Below are 23,774 nucleotides of genomic sequence, written 5' to 3' on the forward strand. Positions count from 1 at the left end.
AAAGCTCAATGTTGCCAGAGTTTTTGGAGCACCTTACTGATATTTCTTTGTTTATTTCTGTATCATTGTCACTACATGTACCAAGAATAATGCAGTGGCAGAAGGACCAAGACATGCCAGCCAAAGGCTCACAGTGAGTCCTTTTTCTATGAGAACCACATCTGGCAGATTGAAGTTCAGAAGCAATGTTAACATACTGGAAATGGAAACAGTGAGGCAGACACTTACCTACCAAATTAGTTTCTTAAATAAATAGGACAAGCTGGGGATTAAAACTAGGAAACTACAGGAAGAAAAAAAAAAATAAAAAAACCAAAGGTGAATGAGAGATAAAAGCAGAGGCAAGACATATACAAGATGAAGGACTAACAGCCAGAAGCTACTTACCCAAAAATAGGAACTGACTGCATAAGATCACGAGTTGTGTGCCAGAGAGCTTCAAGACATTTTTTTCACCCAACTTCTAAGTAAGTTTTAGCTGAGGCAGACAAACTTTAAGATCTCTAATGCACACTTTCATTCCCAGCCTAATAATTCTAACTAGTTTACAACTTTCTTCCAAGTGTCCTGTCAAAAGGATCCCACTTGTGAACTACACAGACATTATATTTAGTAAAAAAGGCATCTAGAAAGATCAGAGATCAACTTTCAGTGTTTTATTTTTTTGAAACAGATACAATATTTTTCCAAGGTCACTTTACAGTAAGTGGCATACAGGCTATTAAAATGGAAACATTCATACAGACATTTCAGCTTAAATGTGTACAGTGCATTCGACAACACAAAAACTGTATTTAACATTTTTTCTCACTCCAGAATAATTTGGCAGCTTCAAAAAGCTAACACACATTTCCATTCTCAAAATCAATTGACGGAAAAATGATAAACCCAAAACTGCAACTTGCCCCAGCCCAGGAACCACGCTCATCTCAGCAAGGACCTCTTGGAAGATCGCGCTGCACTCGTACAGCTGTCCTTCTCACGGCCCTCAAAGTACTGCTGCTCTATTCGCCGACAGAACGCCGTGAGATTGCTGTAGTTCTTCACTTTTTCAGAGAGTTCATCAGTGATTAGTTGAGTAGTAAGGATTGTGAACAGATGTCCAAACACCAGAGCATCTAGTTCAGTTGGTCTGTAAAAAAAAACAAAAACACCAGACAAAAAGAACAGGTATTTTAAAGACAAGTCCTGATCAAGAAAAACCCTGCTGTTCTGAGTAACCTTTAGATAGCCATGCAGTCTAAGAATTGGGATGAAATCAAGCAAGGCTAACCAAATGTATGAAATCTGTGTATAGGGTATATTAAGAACCCTTCTTGTTCTCAGGATGGCATTTTTCTTGCTTTAGGGAGCTTGGAAATGTGGAAATAACATGTCTTAGATCAGACAGACTTACTGATCTACTTTCAAACCATGTTCCACCTTTTAGTCCAGTAACGAGGGCAAATGCTTATCAGGTGTTTTGTGGCTCTTTTTTTTCTTCTGCAGATGTGTATTAAAAAAAAAATCCAACTATTATCTTACAAGGGGAAAAAAAAGGAGACGAGTGGAAGCTTACAACTCCCATTCCTTTTTTTGTGCTCTGCAACAGTTCAGAACTATTCAACCAACAAGAAAGGGAGTTCCAGCAGCCATAAACATCTCTTTTCTGAAAGGGGATTACACAGAAGAAAACAGGTATTTTGGGACTGTTTTAGGTATGACCCTCTGAACTGTCACCTTGGACCTTTAAGTAGTCCATGTAAAAATAACTTTTTTCATATATATTAATAACTTCAGAGTCTCCCTTTATTAACGTTCAAGGTATGCAGCATGAAGCTTTCCTAACTGATAAAATTTTCATCTTTTTATTTGTGAATCACTAAGCACTCTCCAGTGGAGATATGGTCCCCTGCATAACAAACTTTTATCTGTCAGAAACAGGCTGCTTTCCTTATTTACCTCCCAAAGACTCAAAGAACTCACAGACTGAAAACTACTGGATTAAAAACACATCCTTTCTTAGTAATATTTCAGACAGCTAAAAAATTTAAAGGTTGAAACTGTACCAAAAAAGCCTGGTCAACAACCAACCAAAACAAATTCCCCAAGTTACAGTTCTTTAGAAATACAGACAGAAAACATAAGAGATACTATGTGTAATAATCATAGGAGAAGATGCAATTTAAAATCATCTCTATAAGGCATATTTCTGAATCCTCTGAATTAACATTACCCAACTAGTCTCAATTTGGAACAGATTAATGCAGACAAAAGACAGGTAACAGAAAAGTAACCAAATGCTGCCATTCGAAGACATCTCCTGTTCAAATGCAGTAAACTGAAATCCAGACCTGAGCATTTCTAGACTGATCTATGCACAGGAGACAAGAGGAAGCTAAGGTGATGTTATTTAAATCTGTAACATTTCAAAAATAGTGAATTATTGGAGACAAAAAAAATTTAAAAGAACATATTGCAATTGAAAGAAATCAGTGAGAGCAGAGGACATTCCATGGAGGTAATTTCTTTTTTCTTTCCTGGCAATGTGAGTCTTTCACTTTGTATTTAGTTCTTTGTGGACCAGCTAGCTTCTCCCCCAATTCTCAGAACTCACAAGCACCCTCATGCTAATTCAGTTCATTCAAAACTGCTCCTGGTGTTAAGACAAGCTGTCCTGATCAGGTTAGCAGAACATATATTCACTCCTCTAGCAGAGAATGTTACCCAAGAAATACAAGTAAAGCTTTAAATGTATCATTTTTAATAAGAAACTAACTATACAAAAATGTACATTTGTAGCCTACCTAAGTTGTGGTAGAATCTGTAGAGAAGACAAGCAAGAGTAAAACAAAATCATAAATATAACAAAATTACAGAAGCTTCCCCTTTAAAACCTTTAAACACTTATTCCTGAAATTTCATGTTTAGATTCCAGTCACACATTTCTATTTTTGCAACTAATCACACAGCATTAAAATACATTTTATATAAATATATTTAATACAGATATAAATACAGATATAAATACATTTATATCTGTGTAGGTATATACCTATATCTCATATTGCTGGATGCAATCTTTCAATGAAGAGTAACTTACTGCTTATTGAAGAAATATGGTTGTGTTCCTAATCTCTGGGAGAGAGCATGACAGCACTGATCTACATCTTCAAGCACCTATGAAAACACACAAGAAAGAAAGATTTATACTGTCAGGAAGTAACACCATTGCAAGAAATAACCTCCTCATTCTATTTGCACCAACAGCAGGAACAAGGAACATAACATGTTGGAATCTCAAAAGCTGTTAAAGTCAGTCAAACCTACACAGCAGGCAGGTAGCAAAGTGTTACCTAATCCAACATTTGATGTAAGGCAATTCTGATTAAGTGCTTCCCATAACATTTATAACTAAGCTTAATGAAAGCTACTGAATTAAAGCTCACAACCTGCCACAACCCCACAGAGAGTGCCTATCAGCATCATACAGGAAGCAGGGCACAGAACTTAGAACCTATTTTCAGGACTATGGCCTAAACTAATACTGACAGAGCTGCACACTTGTGGCAAAACATCTTTCTTCTCACCCCATCAGGTTGCACATAATTTAAGATTTACTGCTGCTGAAGGGAAATACCTGACTCCTGATAATGCTTTAAGTACACAATATACATTTCAATACATCTGTTTCAGAAACATGCTACTCTCCAATGCCGATTTAAAAAAAAATCAGAAGGAAAACAGGGTAAAAAATCAGGTTCAGTTTTCACACTTACCTGTTCAAGTGTCTTTCCAGCCCATCCGATGGCTTTCATCTTTCTCCTAACCTCCCACTGCTTCTGATAGGACAAAATGCGGTTAAGAGGCCACGGGTAAGGAGAGCCATACCTTGGGTGAGTAATCTTTGTCAAAAAACAGAACGGCACTGTGTTATAATACAAGAAAATAAAGATACCTCTTGAACAAAACAGCTAATATTTAAACATTTCTCTCAGACAAGGAGCTGTAGAAGAGGAAAGCAGTTGTGTGTATGTTGTAACTATTTGCACAGAATCCACCATTTGCAGCATAACTATTTAAAGTTATTATTTCAGAAACATAAACAAAACCTGTATCTATTCTGCAGTCAGCTCCCTCCAGTAACACAGCTTCCCTAAAATACATATGCAAGTGAAATTAAAGTGAAAAGACTTTATCATTAATGGTATAAATCCCCATGTTTCATTTATGAGTAGGGACTTCAGTTGTGAGCAGAAGTGTTTTCTCATTAAATTTTAATTAGGATAAATGCTGCGGAACCACTCACCTCCTCTACTGTAACATCATCACACCACTGGAGATAGAGCTAGGAAAAGAAAGAACACTTACTAAAACTTCCTAATAAAGGAGAATACAGAGGTAATTATTTTTCACTAGTAGAATTTTCTTTTTAAATTAGATTAAAATTTCCATTTCATTTCTTCTCTTAAACCTATGATGTACAAAAGAAATTAAAACTGGAAGGCAAAAGCCCAGCTGCTAGTCCTTACTTCACCAGCACCAGAAGTAAGCTGAGACCAAAAGCCTGCTGGTGTTGCCCACAGCACACGCAGCTGAAGGCACAGGTGACCAGCCCTCAGCTCCTCAGTCACCTGCACCTTCCCCTTGCCTCCAACACCGTCCCCACGCCGGGACTGAGGCACCTGAACTGGCCTCAGACAGAGCCCAGAGGATCCCGGGCTCCCACCACGCACAGGGTGCACATGGGGACAGTGACAGCGGCGTGCCTGCCAGCCAAGGGAGCGGGAGAACCCAGGAACCACCGGCATTGTCTGGTCAGGTACTCCTACAGCTGTGTGACACACTTGACATGGCTGAGGGGAATCACACGTGGCTACAGGAACAAGTCAGCAAGCAATCCACAGTGTAAGAGAATTTATTTCTGTCTCCTTTCACCTGAAAAGCTGAAGACCTAAGAACAGCCTTATTTCCACTACAGGGAAAAATCCTAAAGTTTTCTTGCCTACACTTATGTAAGTGTGTGGAGTAACGAGGGTGTGCTGTACCTCTGCTGTCAAGAGCATATTATTGACCAATTCCATGTAGGCTTTCATCTCAGCTTTTTGGACTTCATCTAATCCATCACTCAGAGAATGGCCCTAGTGGGGAAAAGACAAAAGACACACATGTAAGAACAGGTATTGGAATATGCAGCAACATATGACCCAAGGACCTTTAATATCAGTGAGCTTTGGCTCAGATCCTAATCTCTTACATAGTGCAGTAACAAATTACATATGAAATTTTTACATACAGTATCCTTTTCGATTAAAGCCAAATCATCATAATGTAACTAATCTATAAGACATCTAATTTAGATTATTATCACTTATAGATGAACATACTTTGAGCACACCACCTCCTGGTTAGTGCACCCCTATGGCAAGAAGTAAACACAAATTTACATCTGTGATACAGATTCAGCTTCCAGTGAAAACATGGCATTTTTTAAAATAGAGGGGACAGCTCAGGGGTGGAAGAATACAGGCAAATTTCAACAGTATATGACATTTCAGGATTTTAAACAGTCAGTTCTGGGTTTAAGACTTCTGAGACTCAGAGACAAAGCATGTAGAGAAACAGTCTCAGAAACTGGCACTGCTATGCAGCTGTTCTGTAGAGAATTTACTTGCAGATTTGAAGAAATGACAAAGAAAAAAAATTTCACCTCACAAACTCCTGTTCCACAATATCTTTCTTTTAAAATAGCACTAGGTTCCTATATTGTGTTAAGAAATTGAGTAACATTCCAGAAAAGCACACTGAATCAGTGCAATGCAAAGCAGGATTAACATTCAGTAATTAATGAAAACAATGTACTATTACCTTGGCTTTTACAAACTGGACTATGGGCCCAAGTTCAGATACTACTTGATTTCCCACATGAATAAAGGGTACTTTGCCTGTAAAACAAGAAATGTATTGTAGTAATGAGACAGAGGGTGGTGGAGAGAGAGAAGGGAACAAATGCAAACCTTCTCTGAATTATCATTAAACCAATATAAAGAAAGGAAACGAGGTAAGTGAGTAAAAGTGGGTAAAACCAGCAAAGTACTAAGGACAAAAAGGAGTAAAGGAGTGAGGGCAAAAGAATACAAGTAATTCTGCCTACATTTAAAATTGAAGCAGTATCATTTTCCCTCTTGTGCTCCTTGTTTTTAGAAGAAGGAAGTGTTCAGACCTACATTACAACATTAGATGCCAGCAAGTGTGGACATAAGGTCTAAGTAGCAGAGAAGCTGTAGCATGTAACTGTCATCAGTCCTAGTCCTGCACATGCAAGATGTTCCTGTGTGCCTGGATTCAGCACTTCAAAGCTCTATTAACTAACAGATAACTAATATACCTGCATATTTTGCTGGGTTTTCGCTCCTGCCAAGCAACTGTTGGTTTTGGGTGTTTTTTAAATAGTCTCATTTCACTGCTTTAACCAAAAATATCAGTACCAGCAGTAGAATCCATACAGCTGGCAGACATACACTGACAGGCACTTCCATATGGCAGCCATCAGCCACAGCCAGGCAATCAGTAAATATGGAGCTCCTCACACAACAAAAATCTGGGACACACTATGAAGATCACTGGACTTCGGCACCCTGCGTTCTGCAATTCTTTCTGATTTTTAGGCAATATTCTGAAGCTGTCATCTGGGCATTTTTTGGCAGTCACCTCCAACAAAAATGGGCTGTATACCTTTCTAATACTTAACTTTTTGGTGGTGGGTTTGGATTTTTTTCCAGACAGTCTCATGGATCTGAAGAAGATTTAAAATCACCTGTCACCTTTAATAATGACAATGCACCCTTTGGACTCCTGACCATCAACTCCCACACAGAGGAACAAAAGAGAACCTTTTTCCAGTATTGTTTGCTCCAGCAATAGGAAAATACAACAGCACTTCCTGGAACATTCCCTGGATGCAGAATAAAGCCACATTTGGACACATACGTCTTTCTGCTTGAGGACATTTGCGAGGTTTCCACCAGGCACTGAACCGTGTGAACACTTTCTACAGGCACTGTTACACGTTGTGCCAGCGTTACTTCTCATTTCACTGTTTTGATTGTTTGCAGAGGATAAACTGCACTGGAGAGGAGGGGGAAAGGCAAGGCACACACAGGAGCACTGCCCGACTGTTATCAGCCAGACAAGGCACAGTTGCCATGGTACCAAAATGGAGGTGTAACACAGTAATCGAAATGAAGGCCACACTTACCAGATGGGGACATGTACTCTGCGTTTGCCCTGCAAATCACCCGCACTGGCAGATTGCACATTTGCAAAAAGGCCTGGAAACAAAGAGGCACATTTGAAAAGCAGTAATACACCAGCAGCAAACAAATGTGGTGTTCTCAATACATTTGACTGTGTTAGCTGGTTCCTAGCACACAGATATACTTCCTTGCATACTGTTTTAGGGAAGAAAAAACAAAGGTAAGTAACAGAAAAACAGAGGTGGTTTTAATTTCATTAGACAACTGTTTATCATTCAAACACTGACAGGAATTCTTCTAATGTAGTTTCATCTATTTTCACTGCTTTTTCAAGATGGCCAAAGAAGCAGTATCTGACAAACACAATTAGTGCTGTGGCTGTACAAAACTGAGTGACATTTTGCACCTTTTAAAAACCACAGTACTCATTTCTCCTGGCCAAAGCTGGCTAGTCAAGGTAATGTTGTGTAACACGGCAAACACATATGGCACCTTCCCGCATTATAATTACAATAGCTGCCAGAAATTTTGCTCTATGATACTGTCAAAGCACAAGTCTGGTCTGGGACAAAGTATCATTTTTAATTTATGGGATTCATGGAGAGCATAAGTGATCAATTTACTGTTTCCTTCTATCTGTGTTCTTAGATTCAAAGCTTTCTCAGGAGGATAACAATTTCTGTCAGCACCTGCCACTACCACAAAACCCATAGGCTGTTTCTGTTGAAATACCAAAATGTCAAGAAAAATATTTGCAGTTGGGACAGAACATGGCAAATAAGGAATCTCTTAATCTCTAGAGACACTCAGAATTCAGCTCAGTCCTATAATTAATTTTGTCTCTGCAATTAGGTCACAATTCCAGATTCCAAAATTATTCTATTGCCTGTTTATACAATGTGACTTGAGGTAAAAAAGGCTGAGAGAAATAAGGCTCCCACTATGAAGAAAAATGCTGCTGTGACACAGCTCTTTCCACACAAGCCTCCTCCCTGCTCTTCAGATTGCAGGATCTGGCAGTAAAACACACTCTCACAGATTTAGTTCCTTAGACTCTAATCACACACATGAAAGCAACCTAAACCTTAACCTTAACATTTGCTCATCTCTGCACCAGATAAAACCTTAAGTCATGAACTAACTCTGTCATCGGCCCTGTTCCTAACTTTGTGGTTTCTGTAGTATCAAGGAAACAAAAATAACCCCAACAGCTCCTCTCTTGTCACCTGTGCTCTTCAAGGCTTTTATTTCCAAACTCTAAACCAATCCAGGGAAAAAAAAAAAAGCCGAAAGCTTTGGTCTTTTGCCCACCAAACTGAAGAATTGCACAATCCATTATGATATTTGGCTCTTGCACATTTAGATGAACTGACTCAAATCCGAATCTCAGTTTAAAGAAAGAAATTATGGTCACAAACTGCTACACAAGACATTCATTACAGGTGACAAGAGTCCACCTCAGAATTGTGATGGCTCTACAAAAAACGTCAGAAACAATAGAATTCTACATCTTTGGACTAAGCCTAACTAACTTAAAGCTCTGCTAGGGAGCCAATTACTATACATACACATACAGACAGAGACATAGACAGATACATAAGGTAGGAGTCATGGTCAATATCAGCCAAATAATTCAAATCCTGCACTATTAAACAAGAAATTGGCCTCCAGAGTGTTTCATCTGAAACAGAACCTCTATTAGTGCTTAAGGATGCAGCCATTACAAAGAAAATAGAAGGCACTGGCCACGTTTGACAGCACATCAACTTACCAAGTCTGTGCTCCCATCAGAATACATCAAAAATTGAGTATCTTGCTACCTTGGCACCACAAACTCCATACACACAGTAAGAATACCCAAAGGACTAATTCTTCAGTAATTTAAGCAATTCAAGGCATTGGTGTGTCTCATTCCTAGGTCTCTTCCTTTGCCCACTGCCTCTGCAGGACCTGGCAGTGTCCCTGCTGCTCCAGCTGCTATTACATGTATCACGTCTTCGACCCAAACTGGGGCTTCATACTCAACTTCTTCAGAAACAGTTAAGAGACAAGAACACAGACTTGGGTTTAGATTACACACATGCTCCTACACCACTGCTGGACACCAGAAATATACACCAACTCAACTGGTACACAGCCTTCATTCTTCTGAAAGCTCTACCAGTAGCTAACACCATATTCTCAACAGTACAGTGCTGCAGTGGAACAGATGGCACCAAACAACAGCTCCAAAGAACTTCATCACTGGTCTAGGCTTGCTGAATTAATTTCTTTCACAGTAAGGCACTAAATTAACTCTAATTCTGCAGAGGTGAATTTTGTAACTGTCATGTACTATTCAGGCTCTAAGTTTAGAAGAAACAGAAAGTCTGAATTGCACTGTAGTTAGGGCAACATTTGAGTAAGTGAAAAGTTTGCAAGTGCAGAGACACATTTAAACAATGGGAGGTGAATCAGAGAACTATTTTTACTTTTTCATATCAGCATATCAAAAATGAGACATGCTTGCAGAACACTTAGCTCACACAAGTTGCTTCAGATTATTGCCCACCGTATACTGTGTCGTACATAGGTTCCTATGCAGCACAAGGTTTCTACAAAAAATAGTCTGTGACTCTGAAAATCTTTTCCGTTTAGAGTTTACAGTAGTTTTCATCACATCTGACCTTTCTTTTTCTCCTTCTCTTTAATAAACATCCACTGTCCAGGGAATATCATCTCTTACTACACTGGAGGGGAAATTCCATCTCAGTCTCTGGCCTGGTAAAAAGGGGTTTGAGAATACGCTGACATTTTGTAATTTCAAAAATGCAAATAAACTGAGTTCATGTGCCTTTCTGAACTTTGTAAAGAAAAGGAAAGAGAGAAGGATGAACTAGATTTGAGCTCTACTGTGGAAATAAATATTAACCATATAAAAATGTTTGCTACTCTTCATAACAAAGCACAGATTCTAGTAAATGTAAGAAATCATTTAGTCTACCCTCAGCTAAAAAAATCAAAATGAAAAACAAATTAAGAAGACCCTAAAGTAAACACCAAATCAAAAACCTGAGAAAACTTCCTTGGAATAGTCATCTTCAGTTCTGATTAATGCTTCATTAAATGGGAGATCAGGACTGACACTGAGAAGACTGATTCAAGCTTAAAACAGGATAAACCCATCCACTACTGAATTTACACATCAGTCTTCCTGCGAGGTTCTGAAACAGTGACCACTGGCTACTGGAGCTGCCCCTTCAGCAGCTTTACAAGTTTTCTTCCAGCAAAGTCCTTTAGCATTCCCATGCCATGACCTGTTCCACTTCAGTCTTTCTTTGTCTATATTAAGGATAAGTGATGAAATAAATCTAAATATGTAATGTATTATGTAATATTAATAGTATAACCTAAATATAAAATACAATTAACCTAAGAAAAGAATTTTTTTTAATCCTGCTATTACATCTTTAAAAACATAGAAGCCCAGGGAATAAAAAGACCAGTATGTCTGTCTATTATGAGTTGTAACTTGTATCCAAAGCATGACCTGGTCAGCTTTAAGTGCTCCTTACATAATGTTCTGCAGCAAAATGAAGGAAAGGTGCATAGTATAAGACAAATTTAATCTTTATTGAATGAATCTACACTGCTTAACTAATCATGAACTAGAGAAGTAGGCCAGTGTCTACTTCTTGCTTCAGCTTAAACTAATGGTCCACTGGACACCCTTCAAGTCAACTAAAAAATTCATGTGAATCAGTAAAAGACAGTATTAGGAGGGCTCAGCCTAAGAAATAAGCCTTGCAATTTGCATTACTATGAGTACTTACATTCTTTCATTGATGTAACTTTTGGAAAGCTTTGGAAATTACTAGCATTAACAAGACAGGTGGTTTTGACTTTTCAAGCACAGTGAATGCATCCCATATTTATGGAAATTAGAGTTTCTTTTAGAAAAAAACATGGACAAGGATCATGACCAATGCATTCCTATAAATATCCACTGCCAGAAAATCTTGAATTTTTTTTTTGATGCATTCAACAAGGTATGCTAGATATTAGACAATAAATGATCTTAGACAGTAAGTGGTATGAACTATTACCAAAATAATTGAAACGGGAACAGATCAAAGAAATCCTAGAGAGAGAATATAGGACAAAGCAGCAGTTTCTCTGAGTCTTTATCTCATTACACTCTTTAGCCCAGTGATCAAGGGAGGATTTGTTCCCTTTTTGACCACTCACGCAGAATGTCAAGAACCAGGACATTTGGTGTGCAGATGGTATGAGACCACCATGGCTTCCAACTCTGATAAAAGATGCCACAGAACACTGATTACTTCAGCTCAGAACATCTTGTTTCTCTTTGGGTACCTCACATACACAGTTTGAGCAGGCAAGTTACCCTTGCTTTTCTTGTGAGAGAAATCTTTTTCTGTGAGCAAATAAATGGGAGTGTGCTCAGCTCCTCTGAGTGCTTTTGGGCAAGAGATTGAAGGCTGAAACCACCCCAATGCAGTTTTGCTTAGATTTATGAAGATATCAACACCCCTTCAAAGACACGGCATCAAAAGCTGAGCAATCTGAAAGATCAAGGGCCCAGGCTTATTCTAGTACATCAGAGATCATTGTTAACATCATAAATTTGGCTGATCAATGTAAAAAAGGACAGAAAGAGGCCAACTGAATTCCAAGTAAAACACAAGCTAGTTAATGACACCCTTGTGAAAATTCACCGAAAAATGGCAAGGAAGACAGTAACAGTGAAACTAGAAACAAGACATTTAACTGAGCACAGCCTGTCCTACCTCACAAAGATGCCTGTAGTTCCAAATAACATCATTAAATTCCCAGCTCCTTTCTCCCCTGGGAAAAATAGTGTAGTACCAAAGAATGAAGAGGGTGACGCTACAGGCCTCACCCTGGATCTCCTCCAGTGCTGGAAGAACAAAGTGTGTCCTTTCCTTGGATGAGGTTAATGTAAGAAACAGATAAAGGCATTAAAAAACAATGATTTGGCTTAACAGGGTCTGTCAGCTTCTCTCCCACACGTGCTCTCTGCCTCTTTCCTGCAGTCTAACAGTCGCCTCTCTCACACTCTTCCAGCCTCTCTAGCTGCTGCATTACCTAACACCCAGAAAGGGAGGAAGAAATCTGAAAAATACATTTTTAGCAATGATACCTCTCTTTTTCCAGACTGAAACCATTGAGTCTACAGTGCTGCTACTGCCCCTGTGCACCTTGTTTTTCATGGAAGACTTTAAATGTTGGTAGAGATGGAAGGTTTCTGCACATCCATGAGGAAAAGGGATAAGATGGAGGCAAACAGATGCAACCAGGTGAATAATGTCTGACCTTCCCTACCCTCCAAATATTTATTGTTACAGAGTAGGGAAGAAAGAGTTGTGGACAGTAAACTAAAGAAAAGTATGGGGAAGCCTCTCAGTGCCTTCCTGTCCCACTGCACACTGATCCACACAGGACTGTGGTTTGTATTGCACTGCCTTATACTCACAGAGAACAGTGGGAGCCACTCTGTTTTCAAAATCAGGTGGAACAAGCAAGTTCATATTTTTTGCTGTGAGAGAATGAGGTATTGGTAACTATATGAACAGGGCTGATAGGAGGCTTTGAGGTGACACTTGTTACAAAATTAATCAAATATCTTATGCCTATCATTCATTTCAATCATGGCAGGTGACACCTCCTGCCAGAATTACGGAGTATATTTACAACAGCACTGCTTAAAGGACACAGTCCACGTAAGGCTTGCTTCTTCTTATAGTCCACCCAATTTAAAATTCAAAATATAAGTAGGATGTTGGATTTCAATTCTCTAAAAAAAACAATCAGAGCAATCACCTTTGTGCTGATTTGGCATGGCTCAAAAGCCCAGGGCCCGGAAACCATAGCCAGACACAAGACAACTCACCCCACCCTTCCCTTCCTCCTCCTTCCCCACCCTCCTCTTCTCACACAAGTGACATTCTCATCTCTGCTGCATTCTCATCTCTTTCTTGCATAACAATGCAAGAAAGGGGTGCCATTGTGTCTTCCTCTGATGACAACTATGGAAAGTGACTGTGCATGAAATACAACGGGAAGGCATAGGAGAAGGGACAGAGGAATTTTTTATTTACTCCTAGAGTTAATTGGTTTTGGTGTGATTTTTACTCTTGCTCTCCCTTCCTCTTTGCCCTTCCCAGCTAAGGACACCGTCAGTTGGACACACAACACATATCGGGCTGCAAATCACCCTGTCAGAGCTCCATCACAATGCTCTCCTCTTCCCCTCGTCAGTTTCCTCCCAGAAAAACACATATGAGCAAACACACACTCAATTAAAATGAGTTACAACTTGAAGTAAATCATATCCAGATTGCACTTTCTGAGATCAGAGGCAAAAATGAAATTACTTATGCCAAGACTCAAATAGTTCACAATTTACGTCGCCACATGAGGAACACTATTTTCAGATGGCGCGCAGTCCAGGCTTCATTTGAAGAAGATATATTCATGATTAGTTTTTAATAAAGAATGAGCCATTCCAAGCCATCCCTTATTCAGCAGCACTTCTAAAGGCACTCACACAACATGCTGTTAGGAAGAAAGAGTGAAATGCATTTTCTGTTTTCATTTTTATGTTATTTCATGAGCATACAGTGGACAGTATGTCATGACAACTGAAGAGTTATTCTCTACTCTATTGCAGGAACACATTTTAAAATTAAAACCCATGAACAAATCTACAGAATAATTCAGTTTTCATATCAAACAGCTGCAGTCCCTGTAACTGAAATAGTGTGTCTAAGGTTATAAATGAAAACTGTTCAGTATCATTGCTTGAGTGACAGATTAAATTCCTAATCCAGTTATGGTAATGGCCACATGTGTAGTTTAACATAAATTAAGATCTTAATTATATTTGCGACTATTTTAAACAAAATAACAAATTCCTCTGTACCTGTGAATGTAATTTATAGCAAAGCCACGTTCATTCTCCAAAACAATCTATTTTATACTGCATCATGGCACTGCTCTAATGGTATAATGCAATTCTTGTTGTAGAATGTAGAAAGAGTGGATTCACTGGTAGCACAGAGGTTTTGAAGATAAATGAAGATTCTATTCATTCAGAGGTAATTTCATCTTAGAACTATATGAAAGATGTTTCACTCACAAACAGTACCTGTATAGCTTTGGATTTAAGCATGTTTTCAGCAACAACACAATGCTGCTAGATTGATTATGTTGATACTGCATTTCTCATCATGAAGAATTCCAGCTTTTATTCTCTTTAGAAAAAGGGATTGGCAGATTTTCATTTCAGTACCAAGCTTTTGTTTAAGACTCAGCAACAAGTTCAAATTTCAGCTAATGTTTTGTCTAGAGAAAAACCAAACCACAATTCATTCACACATACACACTGAAAAGAAAAACACGAATCTGTCAAGGGAAATTAATCATGTATGATTTACACATTTATTTGATTACTTGTTGAAGTAAATAAGCAATTGGTCTGTGCAGTACAATTTTAAATTGCCCAAACTTCCTTCTGTCATTCAGGGCTAAGAACAGACAATTCTAAAAGCACTTCCCTGGAATATGTTAAGTCCACTTACAAGGATATCAACTGCACAAGCAATTAATACCTATCTTAACAAAATGAGCTGCAGGCTCTCTAACCTCAGGACAGCTGTCAGAATTTCGAGAATACTGAACATTTTAGACAGCCTTTTGAGCAAGACTATGAGACTAGCTGCATAAAGATTCCAGAAGAACCTGTCATAAAAGAGGCAGTCTCAACATCCACATTCCTCTTCCTGACAAGTTGGAACAGTGCAGGAGATGCTTTGAGCTGCCATTTGAGGCAAGAGGCCTGGCAGAGTGCAGCTGTGTTAACCCCCTCCCTCCTATCTGCCCACACTACTTGCACCCAGGCACTGAACAAAATGGCTTTACCTGCACCAGGCATCAAAAAGGAGACAGAGCCTGGACAGGCCCTCTACTTCAGACTGAAATATACTCTTCTATGCTAATTCAAACTCCATTTTCCTCTCCTTAAAGTTGTGGCATTGTTTTGTTATTGATATATGGTATTTTACAGTGATAAGCTTGATAAGCAGGAATGCTGTATAACGGCAGCTCTACAATAAACACAAGGAGAATGGCTTTAACTATGACTCATGTTACCCAGGAGGTGTGTTTTCATTAACATTGATGGGAAGAGGGCAGAGTGTCTCACAAGAACAGAGCCTTCATTCTGTTACAATCTCCTTTCAATAGCTGGACAATCATTACTGATTAGTATTTTCCCTTGATTTTAATTAATCTGTAGTGAAAATAAAATTTCATCCAATACCGAGGCTTTGCAGCCCAAAATCAAAGGGACTTGGCTGTATAATACACTGCTTCAAGTTAACAAACAAGGAGTGCAAACACCAAGAGGTACCAGAGATAATGTACTTGCTACTTGAAGTTATGCTGTGTTTTCAGAAAATACAAAGAATCTGAGGCCAGTAAAAGAGAAAGAAATTGCTAAATTAGTCTGTTTCCAAAATAAATGATGAACAGAAGAGGAATTAAAAAACAAAGAAACAAACAAAAATAAACAACAGTACCAGAATTAACAGAGAAGTTCCACAAGATGAGAAGGATTTTTGTGTTTGATTGGCTTTTAACTACTAAAGGCATCAGCACAGTTACTCAGAAATTCCCAGAAGACTCTGTTGTCCCTTCTCTCATCTGACATGTGGCTATTAAAAGTCCAGGTTTTATTGCACAATGAGAAGTTGTAACTCTAATCATTATTAAAACAGCAAGACTCAACCAACTTCCTATATTCAACCTGCAGCCCTCTCCACTCATTAATTACATCTGCAGTGAGAGTAGCTTGCTCTGCTGTAGGCTTGATCTGCTCCGTTAACAAGAAGTACATGAAATGCCATCTGTGTGGCAGGGTTGGCAACTGCAAAACAGTCAAGTTTTACTCTGACTAATTACTTACTCTGGCACTGGATTGTATGCATTATTTTATGTGTAGATATCAGCGTGTATGTCCCTCTGAGACCTGAGAGCAGCTTTACAAAGAGGTGCTACAAGAGGATTTTATAAAATACCTGAAAGACTGGCAGCAGCACATTCAGAGTCTTGCTGTTAAACCATGTTTCTTAAAGATTTGATGGTGGCTGATTCCACATGCTGTTTTGACTCAAATTTCTGATGTTTTCACCACATGGAAGTTCAACAATCACAAGCTATGTATCTGCTCTCATGATATTGATGTGCCCCAAATCACTAACAGGGAAAAAGAATGACAGTAGTAGGAAAAAAGTCCCAGGTACCAGCTCCTATTTCTCCTCCTATCCCTCATTCCCAAATTTTCCTTTGAGAAAGACACACATTTCCCAATTCCCACCACCCTCTTGAAAAAAAAAAAAGAAACCAATAAACAGACAAACAGGCTCTCATCAAATAAAAAGCAAAATTCCTTATGCAAAACATACTGATGCATTAAAACCTCTCTGATCACTACACATCTTAATATCATTTCAAAATGGATCAAAGACACCAAGAATAGTTATTCTTTCTGTCACAACCATGTTACACAGATTCTTAAAAATTGATACAATTCCCCAATACAGAATTATTCTATAAAGTTTAAGATCAGATATCTACCAGAGCCATATTTATAGTCATGGCTACTATCAGCTGTCCAGCTAGAGAATATTGAAGAAAAACAAGGATTTTTAATATATTATAGTTAATTTATCATCTAAGTGACATGTGTAGGATAACAATGTACTAGAAACAGTAAAGAAAAATGATGCATTAGAAAAGGAAATTTTAGGGTTATTTTGTTGGTGAATTGGGGGGAGGGTTGTGTTTTAAATACAAGCCACACATACATGTATCGTTAGATGGGAAGAAAATTCATGAGAACCCCCAAAAATACAGTTGCTCGGGTAAAAAGGAACACTGAGATCAAGTAGGCAACAGAAGAAATTATTACTGTGAAGCACAATATAAAACACACTACTCAAACAAATAAACACTGCCCCATTTATTAGGTGTATCAGAGATGATTCCTCTTTCCAGCAACAGATAAAGCTATCTTCTTGCTGAGATTGAATTTACTCTTAGAGCTATCTCCTAGAGTGCCAGACTGGAAGGAAAAAAGTTAAGAGATCCTGGAAGTAGCTACTATGATCAAATGATCCCAACCTTTTTACCTGTAACATCAGTTACAATCTCCAAGCATCCCATCTTTGGTAAATGAGATGTGACCTCTTTGGACAGCTCTCAAAGACTGCTTGCTGAAGCTTCTCTGAGCTAGACCACACACAAAAAGCAAGAAGCAGGAGAACAGTGCAATTCCCTGCTAAGCAAAGCAGCCACAAAACTGCTTTGAAGGACAAGAACCTCACAGACATCCTGCTCCCCACCACTCTTGACAGCCAGGCTTTCGCTACTAATGGGGAAAACATCCCCTTGAGATTTGGGGTTACTGAACCTAACAGGTTAATGGACATTACATGGACTTCATAGCCACAGAGGTGCTATTAAGTCAATTAGAGGTGCAAGTTTGTCAATTATATGGACTATTTCTAAAAACCACATTGAAGCTCCAGTCTGAACACAATTATGAAATTGAAAAAACCTCCCAGAGACACAGAAAGAGGTGATGCTCACAGCATGAAGCAAATAAGCCCTGAGTTTGAGGCAGTATTAGCAGTGAGAATTAAATGACTGGCAAACATCATGTAAGATGCTACAAGACAAACATGCATAGCAAGTGACAAAAGTTTATGAACCATGCACAGTTCCCAGAGTAAGCAGGCAAGCAGATACTGTACACAGACCAACATAAACAAGAATACAAGGAGCAGCACTTTACATAATACTTTCAAAATCCCCAAATCCTTTAGGGTCTGGCACTTCAATAACAGTGTGAAGCAAATCAGAGGCAGGAAGTGGTTTTGGCAGAAATAATTGTTAAATTAATCTTTTTGCTAAATACAGTTAGGTTAGCTAGATAATAATTCAAAAAATAAAGTTGCATTAACATCTTTAGTTTAGAAAATATGACATTTTACCTGAACAGCAAGGGAAGATGCATTATCAGAAAGCAAAATTTGTTCCTCTGTTGAAGGGAAAAAAAAAAGGAGGAGGAAAAATGAACCACACAATTACAAAAAAACAGTGCCCATTTAGCTACTGACCTGTAACTGTAAACCATTCTGGGTTTTATTTCTTATGCATAAAACAAGGAGCACATATACAATTATTATGCAGCTGAACTAGAAAATCTATGATATGAATATTAAATAACAGGAAAAAAACCCCCACGATTTTTTCTCCTGCAAATGCAATTGCACTTATCATATATTACCACCAATGTTCAATAAAAAACACAAGAAAAAACCCCAAACGCCTGACTTTTATGCCAATTACTCTCCTTCTAATCAAAGTTAAATAAAATCGCATCTTCATACCTCCTCTGGCTAAAAAGTAAAAGTATTCAGAAACCTATAAAAGCAGCTTGCAGCTAATATTGCACACTGTGTCTAGGTCTGTCACACAAAAGAAAGATGACAAGTTCACTGCAATAAAAATTCCATGCTTAGAAGACTAGAGCTGCTACCTATTAGTCTTCATTACTTTGCAGTCTTCTGACAACTGTAGCAGGCTGCTGAGCCCCAAATGGGGGCCATAATGTGATCTGATGATATATGAAGAGCTGCTAAAGGGAGAGTGAACCATCCTAGCCTATACATTTTAACAGTTCCTTTTTACTGAGAGCCCACTTTACCACAAGACTTCAAAAATCTGCTGCCTCAGCTATTGGTGCAGTAAATCTGCCAACTGTGCCTGCAACCACATCATTTTACACTGGCTACAGCAGCCAATATAATGAGTCAATAATAAACCAAGGACCTTATAGGCCATGAATAGCTGGTTTATATTGGCAGATCCAAGTATAACTAAAACCTCTGACCAAACAAAAAACACAAAGGACTATTTTAACAGTTTCTGTGCTTCCTTGCAGTTAATTATCTTAGTGTATATTTAATGTGTTTTCTAAAAATAAAGTAATTATTAATTGCCAAAACCAGTGTACCTACCCTTCAGTTGCTGATACAAGGCAGCATTTTCAGGCCAAGGCTCTGCGGCTGTGGAAAGAGAAGAAATTAATTAAGCAAGCTGAATATCAATGTGCTTGCAAATGCTAACTGAACGTGAACCCAGGGCAAGAATTTAGACTGCAAAGATGCTGATGCAACATTTACCCTGCCCTAAAAATGTCCCACTGACACTCTCTCCTCCTGTCCTTCTCTCCTGCTCACAGGGGGACATCACGGAGAAGAAAGTCCCAGAATGTAATGTTGCAAGAAGAGCTAAAATTCAGGCTACGTTACAGAATGGCCTTGTAATTCTGAAGCAACTGATGTAGCTGTTTTCCTGCCACTACAGAGATATCCTTGTGCACATTCCCATCCTAATTCTGGCCACTCCCAAGAGCAACTATTTATTAAGGTACTAGACCAAGAATTCCGGACAGAACAGAACAAGACACAGAGGAGAGAGGCACAAACCTCCAAGCAAAGTGTGAAGAATGCTTTGGGGAAACGGAAAAGCTTTCTGCCTTTTAAAGTGGTGTCCTCCCAGTCCTATGTAATGCCCAGAGCCAGGAGAATGTCAGAACTCCGTCCACCTGGATGACCAGAGCTGCCTATTGCTTTATGTACTGCTCAACCCTAAAATGGGAATGTCAATACGCATTCAGGAAACTGAATCATCTGCTCGAAACAGTTGAGCAGTTGTTAAGAAATGTGGCAAGGAAATAAAAGACAATCACATCCTCCAGTTGAGAACCATTGCATGTAATCAATCATACACCATTCGAATGTAAGGGAAGGCAAAAATAATAATCAGTACCAATTTACTGTTAATGGTAGCATTAAGGTAACAGTTCATCACATTTTTGTATCCATTACATTCCTTGTTAATGTCTGATTAAAAATCTGTTTTTAAATATCTCTTCAAACCTTGCATTCTACCCAAAATAGCCATTTGTAAACAAAATTTATGCTCTAATCATGTGAATTATTTTTTAATGCAATAATATCTATAAATAGCTATGCGTGGATCAAGCATAATTATGTCACTGGCTTAAGTAAGGCTTTGCATCTTTGCCTTTAGAACTCAAACTAAAAAATGCACAACTTTCTAACTATCATTCCTTCTGGATACTCATGAAGTATTAACTTTATAGAAGTCACACAGAATGTAAAGCTTAAAACACTGTACACAGTTTTGTGAAGGTCACTGCCTCTAACATTAAGGCATAGAGCCCATCAGAGTGATACTAGTATGGGCATGAGAAAGCAACTAATCACATTTAAGTGTCATGAAAAAATGTTTTATGTTTTATTGTAGCAGCTATTGGTTTTATACCCCACCACTAAAGTTTTGCCCTGGAGCAAAAATTCTTGAGGTGGAAGTACACTTACATCTTTAAATAAAAAGAAACTAAGATAGTGTCTGCAGTACTACAACCTCAAGCATTTAAAATAATTTATCTAATGTGCATTTCTTCAAGTCTACTGAAGTCTTGCAGGAGCAAATGGAATGAGGAAATTAAGAATGTTATTACTATATTTTAGCAAACTTCTCAGTTCTGGACTCTGAGATACTTACAGAAGTAACTAAGTGACAAAGTTACAATGATCTTCTGAATGCTCCAGCTAAAAAGTGAAAACATCCTTTTACATGCCCAAAAGGATACAGAGAGCTTCAACTGCACGAGCCCATTCCTACTGACACTTTTTTGCCTAATTGTCTTCTGACTGAAATGTCAGATTTATAACTAATTCTTGGATTCCAGCCTAAACTGGAAGTCACCTATTTTTTACACAAGCACATGGCTGAAATATTTCTGGACCACAAAAATCAAGCAAACTTTTCCTTTTCCAGCAAAAGAGCTAGGTGCATTTCAAGAATTTCAGATTCTAATTCCAGTGAGATTTTGGCACTAAGCTATATGCAGCCATGGAGATATAGAGATAACATACACACACACCCCAGCTTCTTGGCATGCAGAAACTAAAACTACACTGCTAAGGCATGCCATATCCATGCTATAAACTAAAATACAAGATTCTTTGTTAGCTTTTTGCCCTTCTCAGCTTAAATCTTACTTCCACAATCTACTGATCACTTCCATATTTTCATGAACCATATCTGCTGACCCTAATTTTATTAGTGACGATACAAAGTCTTTATCCCACAGTCCTAGTACACAAGAGCAGACACCCAACTTGAGGGCAGGAAAGGACAAGGGTAGTTGAAAGCCTTTCATTCACTCATTCACAGTTTAGTTGTGCACTAATATATGTTTTTGACAAGTAAACAAAACAAGGACAAACAGCCAAATTAAAATCTCAGCCTTCATTATGAGTACACCTTAAACTCCAAATTTCAGCAGCTGTAAGAAAATGCATAATACACTCTGCACCTGGCAGTCTCCAGAGAGAGGTCACAATTCTGACCATATTTGGATAAGGTAGACACATGATCCCAAGCCTTGAACCAAAGTCTTCAGTTCTTTGTGTACAAAGCAGATCAAAGGTAACTGATTTTACTATTTCTATACAGACTGGATTTTAAAACTATCAGTTTCACATTAAGATTCACATGTTATTACCCATATCCTAGAAAATAAACAAATTCTGCAGTATGCACTCAGAATGGCGTGCAGCTCGTGTTCAGCAATACCAGAGGTACAAATACCTGTGCAATACTCTGGAAATCAAATCATTAAATACCCATTCACTATCTGTCCCATACCTTACAATTTCTACTCATTCTCCCTCTTCCAAGATGTCAGAATATGAACCATTTATTTCTGATGAAGCAAGAAGTTTAAATACACACTGCTACATAAGAGATTCATAAGGTACAAGCTGAATTCAAGTGCAAGCTCCCATGCTGCCTTCGATTAGTTCCAAGGTGCAAACATGCAGCTAAGGGAGACCAGAGCCCTGCTGGGCAAGAGAGAAGGAGGAATCACTGCAGAGTTGTCACACGTCTCCGCAAGAGGAGAAAGTGTGTAACATCTTTAATGTGTGGCAATGACTCTTGCCTTATGAATGTAGGTGAAGACATAATTTGTAGAATAATAGGCACTAATATTACACGCTGCTTCAGTTCTGTCATATTTCCAATCCATCAAGTTGATTAATGCTATAATAACTCCTCACAAACTTATCATTTGTGCACTAATGAAGTCAAATCCAGTTTATCCTTCGGCAACTATAATCTTCTGGTCTGTAGATGTTCATTTCCCTGCTAACCACGGCTACTGTGGTACCCGGTATATAAAGAGAAAATTAACAAATGTGATGTCAATTCAACTTCAGAAGCTTTCAACACAGAACCACATTTATGTGTTAGATCCTACGCAACAGACATTTTTATCATTAGCTGCTCACAGGATGAAATAACTGCCTGGAAGCATGCCTTACAGGAACAGCTTCTCTACATTTCTTAGAAATAAGGAACTATTTCATTCTTCCTTCTGCCTCCATAATCAGAGGAATTACTATTGTGTGGTTTTCAATGGGTCTGTCTCTCAAGCTTGCAGTCTTCAGTAAAAATTGTTTTCCCACCCTACTGAAACTTTTCCCATGATTAACAAATTCAAATATTTAGTCTTTCATGTGGATTGTCTGCTGTTCAGGACAATCAAATCTCATACTATTGTCTTTCCCTACTGCTCCTCTACCACATTGCTTGTTGATTAAAACAATAATGGCAGTTATAGGAAACAGCCTATGGGAAACAATCCGTGCAGTTGTTCCCCTCCTCCAACACCCCCCCCTTAACATTGTCTGAAAAGGGCTTGAGTTCAAAAGTAACAGGGAAATGAGAATTAAAAGCACATGGACACAGAAAACATCACTACATAAGCCTCGTTATCCTGGGTGCTGAGAATTCAGCAGACACAGCACCTCAACAAGTGGGGAAGTCAAACAGCAATCAAACCTACAGCAAATCTTCTTTGGTTTTGTGGATGAGTAAAAATGCATGAAAATTTCACTAAGCTCAGTGTATTTGTTAGTCTAAGTGTTTTACTTATTAACAGTTTAGCATAGAAAATGCTAAAGATTTCAAAGTGATAACAGGGTTCTTAGTTGTCAAATTAGAAGAAAATTCTGTGAACTAGTGTGTTGCATGTTCCCAGTGATTTAAAGTACTCAGGTACTATTGAAACAGATCCCTAACTCCTCACCTGTCATATTAGAGAATGACTTAGAAAAAACATAATTTTTGCTCTTAAAGAAAACCTTCCAAAGCACAGAATGAGTCATGACAGTCACAGCAAATTCTTTGCCACTAAAGGTGTCTTGCATTAGGTGCACTTTTCAGATTTTCACATTGCGTGAAAGGTTTTTTTACTCGTGCAATATTAAGACCAGAGAGAGACATTGAAACAGCAATTTGATTTCAATGTTTCCAGATGTTTCAGACTGACATTTCAATATAAAGACTTTA

General features: G+C 38.4%; 1 protein-coding gene and 1 long non-coding RNA gene across 2 annotated transcripts in view; one reads left to right on the plus strand and one right to left on the minus strand.

The window, feature by feature from the left end:
- Positions 1-641: 641 nt before the first annotated feature.
- The window catches only part of MTX2 (metaxin 2), a 31,983-nt gene continuing 8,850 nt past the window's right edge, over positions 642-23,774 (minus strand). The window contains exons 2-10 of the mRNA XM_063400450.1: positions 19,343-19,390; positions 18,314-18,360; positions 7,238-7,310; positions 5,848-5,924; positions 5,028-5,120; positions 4,289-4,327; positions 3,759-3,884; positions 3,083-3,159; positions 642-1,132 (exon numbers count right to left, since the gene is read on the minus strand). Of these exons, the coding sequence (XP_063256520.1) occupies positions 925-1,132; positions 3,083-3,159; positions 3,759-3,884; positions 4,289-4,327; positions 5,028-5,120; positions 5,848-5,924; positions 7,238-7,310; positions 18,314-18,360; positions 19,343-19,390 (788 nt within the window). The 3' untranslated portion in view covers positions 642-924. The remainder of the gene's footprint in view (positions 1,133-3,082; positions 3,160-3,758; positions 3,885-4,288; positions 4,328-5,027; positions 5,121-5,847; positions 5,925-7,237; positions 7,311-18,313; positions 18,361-19,342; positions 19,391-23,774) is intronic.
- Positions 1,126-23,546, plus strand: LOC134552113 (uncharacterized). The gene is made up of 4 exons (XR_010080770.1): positions 1,126-1,677; positions 12,414-12,556; positions 14,286-14,356; positions 19,567-23,546. It is a non-coding gene; the product is annotated as an uncharacterized LOC134552113 (long non-coding RNA).

The sequence above is a fragment of the Prinia subflava genome, chromosome 6 (genome assembly GCF_021018805.1).
Source record: "Prinia subflava isolate CZ2003 ecotype Zambia chromosome 6, Cam_Psub_1.2, whole genome shotgun sequence".
NCBI lineage: Eukaryota > Metazoa > Chordata > Aves > Passeriformes > Cisticolidae > Prinia > Prinia subflava.